The sequence below is a fragment of the Hyperolius riggenbachi genome, chromosome 10, assembly GCF_040937935.1.
Source record: "Hyperolius riggenbachi isolate aHypRig1 chromosome 10, aHypRig1.pri, whole genome shotgun sequence".
Lineage (NCBI taxonomy): Eukaryota > Metazoa > Chordata > Amphibia > Anura > Hyperoliidae > Hyperolius > Hyperolius riggenbachi.
In genome coordinates this window covers 12,322,302-12,335,499 of record NC_090655.1, presented here as the reverse complement: position 1 = coordinate 12,335,499, position 13,198 = coordinate 12,322,302, and the positions used below count along the sequence as shown (strand labels likewise).

General features: G+C 47.3%; 1 protein-coding gene across 2 annotated transcripts in view; it reads right to left on the bottom strand.

Moving 5' to 3' along the window:
* Positions 1–3,204: 3,204 nt before the first annotated feature.
* ALDH18A1 (aldehyde dehydrogenase 18 family member A1) overlaps positions 3,205–13,198 on the bottom strand; it is a 53,207-nt gene continuing 43,213 nt past the window's right edge. For both annotated transcript variants that reach the window (XM_068257756.1, XM_068257757.1), the window contains exons 14-18: positions 11,824–12,019; positions 10,710–10,831; positions 7,155–7,341; positions 5,396–5,491; positions 3,205–5,294 (exon numbers count right to left, since the gene is read on the bottom strand). In XM_068257756.1, the coding sequence (XP_068113857.1) occupies positions 5,113–5,294; positions 5,396–5,491; positions 7,155–7,341; positions 10,710–10,831; positions 11,824–12,019 (783 nt within the window). In that variant the 3' untranslated portion in view covers positions 3,205–5,112. The remainder of the gene's footprint in view (positions 5,295–5,395; positions 5,492–7,154; positions 7,342–10,709; positions 10,832–11,823; positions 12,020–13,198) is intronic.

Here is a 13,198-nt window from a genome sequence, read left to right as displayed (position 1 = left end):
AATGGGTCAGTGACTGATGATGCAACATAATTGACTGTTTATTATAGCATCTTTCCAATACATACACATCAGCCTTTGAATGTACAGTATAGGCTGTGACTCTTCGGCTATACTGATTGTAAACTAGCTGCAGTGTATGTGCTCAACCCTTCCTCACCGCTTCTATAGCTGTAAACTGACTCACAGCACGTTATCTTCCCTGTATTGAAATGCCAAAACCATCTGCAGACATGGAGCAGTGCAGGTAATAAGCACTTATTTATAACATTAGCAGAAAACACAAAGAAATGCACCCTATGTGGTTTTAGAGAGAAGAGCCCACCTAATTACCCCCTTATCTGTAAGTAGTCACGAGTGTAATTTGATCTCTCAGCTGTGCCAGCTCAGGAATCTCCTCTGCTGTGGCAGAGCAGCTAATTGGTAAACATAGGATGTTAACCCTATGTTTGCTTCTATGAAAGCAGGAAGTAGACACATTGCAGATTTATGCTCTGGATCCCAAGAAGCCTTCCCTGTCCTCTGTGCCCTAACTTTTTGGATCTCAGAGAACTCCTGCATTAATTGGGGGAGGGATTTATTTTGCAGGAAGCATGGTCTTTAAACGTGGGTGTGGTTCTTGTAACATTCCATGTTTCTTCCTTACAGTGTTTCCCATTATTTATTTTAAGTATTTATATAGCGCCAACATATTATGCAGCACTGTACAGAGTATATGGTTTTGTCACTAACTGTCCCTCAGAGGGGCTCACAATCTAATCCCTGCCATAGTCATATGTCTATGTATGCATTGTGTATGTATCGCAGTCTAGGGCCAATTTTAGGGGGAAACCAATTAACTTATCTGAATTTTTTTTTGTAATGTGGGAGGAAACCAGAGTGACTGGAGGAAACCCACACAGACACGGGGAGAACATACAAACTCCTTGCAGATGTTGACCTGGCTGGGATTGGAACTGGGGACCCAGTGCTGCAAGGCGAGAGTGCTAACCACTACGCCACAGTGCATGTCAGTGTTTCTTGCTTTAGACCCCACAATTATAGTGCCTCCCCTATAACAGCATTCGTTATTACACTACTCTCTATTATGGTGCTGCTCATTATACTACCGTCCTATTCTAACGCTTATTATTAGTGTGCCCCTTATTCCCAGCTCTAATTTATATACAGTGCACCCTATTATAGTGTACATTACTATACTTTTCTCCCCTCCACATTTGGGGTGAGCATATGAGTGAAAAGGACACAGAGGAGACTCAGACAACCATTTGCGATTGCTTTCAGGCACAGATCTGGAGCGTGTACATTGCTGAGCTGGTCACTGGAAGATGGACGAAGGCAGAACCCTGGCTGATGAGTGTACTGAACTTCTGCTCATATCTGGTTTATTCTGTTCGGAGCACTGGTCTCTGGGGATCTGGCAAGCCCCTCCCACACTATAGCATACTACAGAAACTCAGGTCGGCACAAGCTCCGAGAAGTCTCCCACGATGCATCACTGCTGTATATGCAAATCATTATTTGTTCCTATAAGATAGCCACACCTCCAGATCCACTGGAATGCAATGATGTGTCAGCTTGTTACCGGTTATTGTGAGTCACTATAATCCAACATGCATACAGACTGTTTTGGATTGGTTGATCCAAATCCATGCATAGCATGGATTCATGTGGCTCTATGGGGTAGGACTCGAAACACCCAGAGTTACAGATTACCCAGCAAGCTCATGGTGAACCAGACGTCCCAGTAGTGTGTAAAGGTGGCCATACACTGGTCAATTTGCCATCAGATCGACAAACAGATAGATCCCTCTCTGCTCAAATCTGATCAGAGGGATCATATGGCTGCCTTTACTGCAAACAGATTGTGATCAGTTTCATGCTGAAATCAATTCACAATCTGTGGTGGTGCTGCTGCCACTGCCTACCCCCCATACATTACCTGCTCCGGCCGCCGCGTCACCACTGGGTTCCGCGTTCCAGTCCGGCTGGCTTCACTTCTTTCTGTCCGGGGACGTTTAAACAGAGGGCACTCTACTGTTCAAACTTCCTGCCGGGACAGGAAGGGAAGCCAGCCGGACCGGAACACAGAACCCAGCAGAGAAGACGACATCGGTGACACGTGCCAGTCGGAGTAGGTAATGTATTGCGTCGGTCATTCGAACGCCGCTATCGACGCACTCCTGACCCGCCGGACAGCTCGATGGGAACGATTGACTCCGGACGGAAATCAATCGTTTGCACAACGATTTCACAGCAGATTCGATCACAGTGATCGAATCTGCTGTATATTGGCGGAAAAATCGTTAGGTGTATGGGCCCCTTAAGGGGCTACAATGGACTAAAAAGCCCTCTTAATAAAATGCTATGCAAAACAGAAGTTTGCTTTCTTAAAACAAACAGAAAGGATTTGTACATTTAACAAGCTGACACATCAATGCATTCCAGCGGTTCTGGAGGTGTGGCTAGCTTCCAGGGACAACAATGGGGTATTTGCATATATCCAGCAGTGATGAATTGTGGGAGACATCATGTGATCACTCCAACCTGAATTATTGCAAATACCTTCTGTTTTAACCTTCCTGGCGGTAAGCCCAAGCTGAGCTCGGACTATGCCGCGCAGGAGGATTTCTCAGGCCCTGCTGGGCCGATTTGCTTACTTATTGTTTTTTGCAACACGCAGCTAGCACTTTGCTAGCTGCGTGTGCATTCCGCTCCGCACTGAATCACCGCGCCGCCCCCCAGACCCAATCAGTGTCAGGCAGCGCTGAGGGGTGGATCGGGACTCCCTTTGACGTCACGACCATGACGTCATCCTGCCCCGTTCCCATGGCGACGGGGGAAGCCCTTCATAAAATCAGTTCTTTGAATGGGATTTCCTGATCAAAGATCGCTGGAGGCGATCGAAGCGGGCAGGGGGATGCCACTGTACAGCGGCTATCATGTAGCGAGCCCTAGGCTCGCTACATGATTTAAAAAAAAAAAAAAATAAAAAAAAAATAGTGCTGCGCTGCCCCCTAGCGGTTTCTAATAGACCGCCAGGAGGGTTAAGAAAGCAAACTTTTGTTTTGCATAGCATCTTAGTAAGGGGGCTTTTAGGTTCTTTGTAGCCCCTTACAGACTCCTGGTTCACCATGAGCTTGCTGGGTACTGCATAAGATCACATACAAAATAAACCACTCAGGCAAGAAAGACGCATCACACAGATTTAGAAATCCAAAAACGGTACCAAAAATATTTTAATCAGGAAAAAAATGAAATGTTATTTTCATAAGTACTTAAAAGAGGACTCCGCAAAGAAAAACGATAGACTCCGGATCAGTCTGTCCAAATTCTGATCCGGTAATCTCTTCTCCAAACTTTCCTGAGAAAGATAAATCGTATTTAAAGCCGGCCTGAGCAAGCAGAAGATGGCCTCCAAATATACTCCCGTGACCTAGCATGAGGCATGCTGGGACCTGTAGGCTGATGCTTTCTGAGGCATGCTGGGATCTGCAGTCAAGATTCTCTAGTGACGCACGCCGAGTCCTATTGTCATAGGCTCTCATACTGAGGCATGCTGGGACCTGTAGTACTAGGTTCTTATAATGAGGCATGCCTAGTCCTGAAGAGGAGGCCATTCCTAGCATGATAGGACAACTAACTAATCAATGAGATGTAAATAATTCAGAGACGATGCAGGATTATGCAAGTTCTGTATGCAAATTTATGCAGCTTGAACATGCGCTTAAATCCACCTTGACATGGTTCGAATGGTGCGTTTTCAAGCTCCATAAATTTGCATGCTAAATTTGCATAAACGTGCATTCACCAAGAATTATTCACAGCTCACTTATTCCTACTTGTCATGATTATTTAGTATTTGTGTAGCGCTGACATCTTCCGCAGCGCTGTACAGAGTATTCTATCAGGTACTAAAGTTCAAGAAATATGTAAAACATTTTGGGGAAAGCGCTGAACCAAAACCTTAGGAGAAGCTACTCAGATTTGGGACATGCTGATTAATTAGCAGCTGATCACCCTTCTGACTCAGATTAATCTCGTGTAAAGTTCTGGTTCATCCTGGGCAAATTCTGTTTCTCGGCAGTCCAGAATTTGAATACTCTACAAACCTTGTGCTCATCTTTGGCTGTGGCCTACAGTCAGTTACATTATTATTCAACATGGCAGATGCTAATCTTAAATGGTTTGCAAATTGTATGCACTTTGGAATCAGCCAATCCAGATTCACAGGAAGTTCATAAGGTTTGCATACAATTTGCAGGGAAGCCAGAAAAATTAGACAATTTCTAGTTATCATGAGGTATACCTGAGGACCTGTAATAAGGGACACCATGAGGCATGCTGGGACTTGTTATCCAGGGCTCCTGTTTCCCATGCAGCATGCTGGGACTTGTAGTCTGGACCATTCTTACGAGGTAAGGTAACAGCTATGGCGCCCTCTAGGGACAGCATGACATAACATTCCCAGCTAGGTATGATCAATTATATGCAAATCATTTCTCCTTGCATTTAAATTTCATGTGAATGTTTTGCAACTTGGAATTGGACCAATCAGAACAACTTCCTGTACATTTTTTACTGGTCCAAGTTCAACCTGCAAAACATTTACATGAAATTTGGATGCAAGGAGATATTTTGCATTTCATCCCTATTCCCAGCATGATGTTGTATAGATTCACCTTCAGACACTGCTTGCTCACGTCGACTTTAAACGCATTAATCACTTCGAAAGGATCCGGTCATTGACTGGCCTCAATATTTTAGGACAAAGGAAAAAAAAAATACCGGAATAACAAAAGATGATATCTGAAATCTCTGAGGGCTTAATTGTTATTACAGTAAAAATCTCCGGCAAAGGTAACGCGTTACCATCGTGGTATTATAAGTGCTGATTCCTTAATCAAGCCCATCCTGTGATTGTACAGCAATCATACGTGTGACACGACTAAGTCCCTGGGCAATCTCTGCTGTGACATCCGGGGGAATCGGGGCATTAAATGCCCTCTCGGCTATAGACTAAGGTGCGAGGAGGAGGCCGCTATGCCAGCGAGGGGGTGCGATCGCTAACCCCATCTCTACGCAGCAGCTCCGAGGGCTGAAGGGGGTTGGCTTCTAGCTGCTGGTTCTGTGGATGACGGGGATGTACTCATGGAGATACTTCATGCTGCCTTGCTCAGCAAAGTCAGAGACCACGTGGTCTTCACCGCGCAGTAACCATTTGGTGGTCAGCAGCCCCTCGATCCCGACAGGGCCGCGAGCATGGATCCTGGCAGTGCTGATGCCGACTTCTGCGCCTGGAGGAACAGAGAGAGAGAGTGAGATCAGGCCACGGGATCCTCGATCAGTGACCGGGATCAGCCCCTGAAACAATGAAAAATAGTTGCATTAATGTTACCTAATCCAAATCGATAACCGTCTGAAAATCTTGTGCTGGCGTTCCAGAATACGCAGGCGCTGTCCACGTGCTGGAGGAAGTATTCCGCCGTGGCCTCTGAAAGATAAAACACCACACATCAGACACACAGCCTGGTCGGCTAAGTATAACGAAGCATGCGACGCATTATAAACCTTCCTTATGGGGAGGTTAGTTTAAATCAGCTGTGTCAACCCCTTATAAAGTTCCCTGGTGCCTAGTGGTCACCTTCACTCTTTATACAGTTCCCTAGTATCTAGTGCTTTCCCCCTCCTCATATGGCTTCCCTGGTGGTCTAGGGCTTACCCCCCAATATGGCTTCTCCAGTGGTCTAAAGTGGGCCAAACATAATGCATAGTGGGGAAACCACCTGAGGGCCAAGTCTGATGGCTCCGAGGGCCAGATTTGGCCCACGGGCCGGAGTTTGTCATGTATGGTTTAAAAGAAAAAAAGACCCCGCTCAGTTAGCTTTAAACCTAGCCCCATATGTACCGGCGGTTTCGCCTCACAATGAAAGTAGACATTAAATCTGATTTGACAAAGAATACTCTCCTGAGGAAATAGGCCCACTGGCCTCTTTTCACAGCCCTACATGACTGCAGCTGCTGACATGCTCTGAACAAAAAGTATAACATCAGAATGAACACGCTGCAGGTAATCCGATTCTACACAGCGGACTTACATTACGCATGTATATTAAAGAGACTCTGAAGGTTCCTAAAAATGAGGTTTTTACTTTAAAAACCTCTTTAATATAACTGCCCCTCCTAAAGCGCCACATCCCCGCGGCTGCAAAATCCATAAACCGCCCTAACTCCCCTGGAAAAATCCACGACTTTCCTGGTCGTGGATTTTTCTGCCCGGGGAGGCAGAGCTTTCAGCTGCAGCTCTGCCTCCATTCGCGTCAATCTGCGCTGATCGCCGCCTCTCCCCCGCCCCTCTCAGTGAAGGCAGACTGAGAGGGGCGAGGAGAGGCGGCGATCCGCGCTGATGGACGCGTGGAGAGGCAGAGCTGCAGCCCAAAGCTCTGCCTCTATGCGGAAGGAGCCGGTCCATGTGCTCCGGGGAGTTTGGAGTGATTTATGGAGTTTTCAGCGGCGGGGATGCGGCGTTTTAAGAGCAGCAATTATGTTAAAGAGACTCTGTAACATTAAAAAGATCCCCTGGGGGGTACTCACCTCGGGTGGGGGAAGCCTCCGGATCCTAATGAGGCTTCCCACGCCGTCCTCTGTCCCACGGGGGTCTCGCCGCAGCCCTCCGAACAGCCGGCGACTGTGCCGACTGTCAGTTCAATATTCACCTTTGCTGGCTCCAGCGGGGGCGCTGTGGCGACTTTCGGCACGTAAATAGACGGAAATACCCGATCTCCGTCGGGTCCGCTCTACTGCGCAGGCGCCGGAAACTTGCACCTGCGCAGTAGAGCAGACCCGACGGCGATCGGGTATTTCCGCCTACTTCGGCGCCGACAGCAGTCAGAGCGCCTGCGCAGGAGCCAGGAAGGTAAATATTGCGTCACGGCTGTACGGAGGGCTACAGCGAGACCCCCGAGGGACGCAGGACGGCGTGGGAAGCCTCATTAGGATCCTGAGGCTTCCCCCACCCGAGGTGAGTACCCCCCAGGGGCCGTTTTGTCGTTACAGTTCCTCTTTAAAGAAGTTTTTAAAGTAAAAGCCTCATTTTTTGGAGACTTCAGAGTCTCTTTCTCATATCATGAGATTTATATAAGGGAGGAGAGACTCACCGTTCTCTGTGATGATGGTGTCCGTGTGCGAGCTGCCATATTTGTGGATGTGCTCAATGGCGTCCTGCATGCTGTCCACCACTTCAATGCAGCACTCCAGGTCTCCGTATTCCGTCCGCAGGGACTTCACCTCCGAGGGGCTGAAGGTCAGATAGGAGGCAAACTTGGGGCCGGCGTGTATCTTCACCTGCAGAGAGACAGCAAAGTCATGTGACGTTCTCTTACAGAAAGAGAGCAGCCAGTTACAGTTCACTAATCAGCATTGCCTAACAGCGAGGGCGGAGCTTGTAAAGCACCAATCTCTATCCTATCAGCAAGGCACACGTTCTGACTGATCCACACTGAAGCTACACGGTTACCTATAGTGGCCAATCAGATTGCTTCCTTTAGTAGACCTAAGAATAGTTGATGAAACCTCAGTGGTTGCCAGGTTAACAATATCATTTCTATTATTTATTATTTTTTTTTGTTGGGAATGTGTTCACAGCAATAGAGCCAACAACTCCTCCAGATGAGATCTGACTATCAGCTCTCATGTGGCTCCAGACGGCAAAATATTTTTTTGTTAGCAATATATTTTCTATAATTATGCCTTGTACTCGCAGGGAGCATTATACACCTCCCTAGAACAATGCAATGGTAATTTGCATTATTTTATATAGTTTATTCTAGTGTATCTCTGGCAACAGATACGGACCAGTACAGAAATCGGCTTTCATTGAATGATGAGCCTGTTATAAGTGTCCTCTCTCTTCCCTAATGTATATTTCTGCCTTTGCTCCACCATAAGAGATCAGGTCAGAGAAAGGCACCCCTGAATTTGCCTCAGCGTCATCGCTCTTCTAAACAAAATCTCTCTGCCTCCTCTTGGCTGTGCCTGTGAGAAAGTAACATATTGTTCATGCACTATAATTCATCTCCATTTCTCCTGGTTCTCACGAAATAAGACCCCGACTATTATAAAACATGGGACACTTGCAGCAGACCACCACCAGGGACATCAGGTCCGGCAATCTGCATATTACAGGTTTAGAAGCCAAGTTTACAGACTTTTTCTGAAGGCAGTTATAGTACGTCATATTTTTAAAGCACAAACATTTATTATCAAAAAATGCTCACGCGTTCTAAATAAAAATAAAAAACCTGGTGCGGCAGTTCATAGCCCCTCCCCTCTTTGCTGCCATTCTTCCTCCTCCTACTCCTTCCCTCAGTTAGTGCCCACCCCTTGAAATGATTTGAGCAGCATGGGGAGGGTGTACCTGCTCGCCTCACTGAAGCCACGCCTCCCCACTGATGCACAGATAGTCACTGCAGGGGGCGGGCTTCAGACTGAAGGAGGGAGGAGTAGCAAGTTAACAGCAAGGATGCAAGGAGCATTGAACAGGTTAAAGGAGAACTGTAGTGAGAGGGATATGGAGGCTGCCATATTTATTTCCTTTCAAGCAATACCAGTTGCCTGGCAGCCCTGATGGTCTATTTGCCTAAAGAAGTGTCTGAATCACACCAGAAACAAGCATGCAGCTAATCTTGTCATATCTGTCCAAACTTGTCAGAAACACCTGATCTGCTGCATGCTTGTTCAGGGCCTATGGCTGAAAGTATTAGAGGCAGAGGATTAGCTGAATAGCCAGGCAACTGGTATTGCTTAAAAGGAAATAAATATGGCAGCCTCCATATACCTCTCACTACAGTTCTCGTTTAATATATCTAACACGCTTCAGGTTCACACTCGGAAACGGGCCCTCAAGTGTGGACTTTAACCTCCTTAGCGGTATGCCCGGCACTGTGTCGGGCATACCGCTCTGTGGCCCCAGGAGTCCCCCATAAATAAATAATGTGGCAAATGGCTATAAACCCTCTAGCTAGCACTAGGCTAGCTAGTAAGAGTCTCCGGCACCCCTGGATCCCCCCCGTTTATACATTACACCCCCCTGATCCAGCGATCGCGCAGCCTCCCGCCACAGCTCCGGTCTCTCTAAGGGGAGGATCGGGTTTGCGCATGACGTCATGTACGATCCTCTCCATAGTGAAGACCGGAGCTGTGCCGGGAGGCTGCGCCGATCACTGGATCCAGGCTGGGTAATGTATAAGCGGGGGGAGCGGCGGGGGTCGGAGGGTGATGGAGACTTCTTCTAGCTAGCCTAGTGCTAGCTAGAGGGATTATAGCCACTTGAGACAATTATTTTAAAATCGGGCATAAAGTAACAAAACCTCCTGAGCGGCGTAATGCTCAGGAGGTTAAAGAGAACCTCCTGGATCCCTCTTTGCAGTTTCAGCCTCTCCCCGCAGCGATCCTGGCTTTTGAATCGCCAGTTTTAGGCAGTGTTTACAAACAAAAAACATGGCCGCTAACCAGGAAGTGATGTGTGATCTATCTATCTAAGGTAACAGTACACTAAAAGTTTTTATTACATAGTGAACTCCAGTCAGGGATTCTCAGTTTCTCAGCATGGGCAGCTCCCTCCCCTTCAGACAAGCTGAAATTGAAAGCAGAGACCCTGTCTGTGACTAATAAACAAAGCACACACATCGAGCCGCTCTGCCTCGACAAAGCTTGACAAAGAAAAGAAGATTAGATATATTACAGAGCCAGTGCAACTAGGAAAGGCTGCAGTAAGCCAGAGCACATTAGAACAGGTATAGGAACATATAGGATAGAAGAAATAAGGCTGAAATTGTTGTTACAGAGTCTCTTTAAAGGACAACTGAAGTGAAAGGTATAGGGAGGCTGCCATGTTTATTTTCCTTTTACACAATACCAGTTGCTTGGCTTCTCTGCTGATCCTCTGCCTCTAATACTTTTAGGCTGCTTTTACAGTGGGACGTTACAGGCGCACGTTAGAGCAGCCTGTAACGCAGCCCACCGCACAGCAATAAAAATCAATGGGCTGTTCACAGTGCCCACGTTGCGTTACATTGTAACGCAGCACGTCTACATAACGTACTGCATGCAGTACTTTACACGCGGCTAAGCCGCGTTAGACTGTTTGCACATGCTCAGTAGTTTTTTTTTTTTCATTTTATGGGCGGAGAGGAGGCGGGGAGAGGCCGCTACGTAGCCAGGCACATGGCTACTTATTATTCACTGCACTTGCAGTGTTTACATCCTGGAGCGGCCGAGGATTGGCTGGCGGGACCACGTGATGCGGATAGCTCCGCTCACGTGGTCTTCGCAGTGCCTCCGACAGAGCAGGCGCACCAAGAGCTGTTTGTAACGCGGCTCTTGGTAGCGTCCTGCTCCAACACCACCAGGCGTTACGTTAGGGGCACGTTATGTGCCCTATAACGTCCCCTAAACGCAACGTCCTGGTGTGTAAGTAGCCTTAGCCACAGCCCCTGAACAAGCATGCAGCAGATCAGGTGTTTCTGACGTTATTGTCAGATCTGACAAGATTAGCTGCATGCTTGTTTCAGGTGTGTGATTCAGACACTACTGCAGCCAAACAGATCAGCAGGACTGCCTAGGAACTGGTATTGATTAAAAGGAAATAAATATGGCAGCCACCATAGTCTCACTTCAGGTATCCTTTAAGCTTCCTAGACACCATAAATTACCTGCTCCATTCTCAGCATGTCAATGATCTGGTCGAATACTGGCGTGCGCAGGACATCTCTGTGGATTAGCAGGGTCTCCATGGCGTTGCAGGCGGCCGGATACTCACACTTGGAGTCTCGCACTACAGAGAGACGAAAAAGAAAATATAAATGGTGGAAATCAGTGTAAAAGTGCACCTGTCACCTTTATCTCTGCACATGGGGGGTGGTGGGTGACAACACAGCCATCACCAGAACACACAGGGACCGGGCAGACAAGCAAGCTTTGATCTTGCACCACTAGCAGCTTATTGAGCTTTTATGATTTTAGGTCTCTGCTGCTGTGCGCACGTGGCTAGTTGTAAGCCTTTTGGAAAGAGAGATATGGCTGCATATTTGTAGATGGACAAACAGCAATAGAGCAGCTGTTGTATTTTCCTATCCTCGGGTTATACGAGTCAATCATATTTCCAGTTTGTTTTTTTTTGTTAAAAGTTTGGAGAAGGGGGGGGGTCAGCTTATACACGAGTACATATGGTATCGTTTCGAAATAAAAAGGTGTGTTTTTTGTACCTGATCAATAAGTACAGGCCCTTATTTGCTATATGCAGATGATAGCCAGATCTATTTCCAAACCCCCAATCTCTCCCTCTCCACCATGGACAAGGTCTCCTCCTGCCTCTCGACCAATTCCTCCTGGATGCCAGCTAGGTTCCTGAAGCTTAAATTAGATAACAGAGTTCCTGATTTTCCCGCCCTGCACCACCCCTCCCAGATATTCACATCACTATCAACAGAACGACCATCCGCTCTACCTCCCAGGCCCGCTGTCTGGGCATCACCCTAGACTCTGCTTTCTCCTTCAGCCCACACATCTAAAATCCACCTCTTTTTGAATCCGGACACTACCAAGCTTCTCATCTCTCTGACCACGCTCCCTTCCACTCCTCCGCACGCTGGTAGAGGATCTTTTCTTCCAGCATCGTGACCCCAGAGGTCACAAAATATGTCAACGGAGCGGCAGGGATGGCGACTACCTGATCCACACAGCCCCACGGATCAGGTAGCATAGTTTTTTGTTTTTATTAGGTGCCTACCTTGGGCTCTCTAATATATTTCATCAGTCCTTGCTTACCGATCCTGGTGACCTTCTCCACGCTAGCCTCGCTGTCCACGTAGACGTGGCAGATCCCCTCGCTGTGGCCCATGACTGGGATGCCTTTAGCTGCCTTCTGGATGTCCCTGACCAGCTCTGAGGAGCCGCGAGGAATGATCAGATCAATCAGCTTGTTCAACCGACACAAATCCTCCACCTCTTCTCTGGTGTTCACCTGCAAGGAGAGGACGGTAAAGTCACTTCTCAGGGGAGGGCTGGACACGTTACAATGAGGGCCGTACACACCTCACATTAAAGTGGACCTGAACTCTTGCACAGGACAGAAGGAAAACAAAGAAATGCACCCCGTATGTATTTAGCGAGAAGAGCCGAATTCCCCCTCATCTGTGATAAAGTTGTGTAGAGTGTAATCTGATCTCTCAGCTGTGTCATCTGACTGCCTCAGCAGAACAGCTAATTTGTAAACACAGGATGATAACCCTGTGACACACTGAAGATTTATTGCTGGATTTTATCAGCTGTAACAAAGTTGAAAAGGTTATTATGCTGTTGTGTATCTTTTAGAGCAGAGAGGAAGTTCTGAGTTCAGGTCCGCTTTAAGTAACCGCGAAAGCTGCAGGGTACCGTAGATAATGCTTTACAGCCTTTTTTTTCCAATGGAACCTTTTTTTTTCCAATACTATCCAAATATAGGCAAATACCCACCCAGGTCCAACAAACAAATAGCAGTTTGAGTACAGATTTATTGGATACACATTATATAATGGTACCTAACAGAGATAGATTCAATCTGCATAGTTTCTCTTATATAGAACAAATCTTGGCCCAGCCCTGGTCACATGTGATCATGTGACTGATCTGTAAGTCTTACATTGGCTGGGCATGGTCACATGATCATGTCTTACACAGTCTTCCTGCATAGGCGAGAATAAACGGTAAAAGTGACGTGATCCAATGACTTCAGACCAGCCAATCAAGGTCTTGTAAGGTAATGATGTCATCATGGTGTGATGATGCCTATAAATGAGAAATTGCCCAGTATGCTGTTGCCTATCTTTTAGAGCAGAAAGGAAGTTCTGAGTTCAGGTCCGCTTTAACTGGATCCAGTTTCGGGGCTTTTACTCTTTAACCTCTTGACGACCAGCTAACGCCGATTGGCGTAAACTGGTCGTCTGCGGGTTACCATGGTAACGGCCGCTCAATCGAGCGGCCTTCCATGTCAGTTCACGGAGGGTGTCTCAGTGAACAGCTGGAGAGCCGCCGATCGCGGCTCGCCGGCAAAATGTAAACAGGCGGGAAAGAAATCCCCGCTGTTTACATCAAACGGCAGCGCCGTAAGGCAGATCGGCGATCCCCGGCCTCTGATTGGCCGGGGATCGCCGGCATATGATAG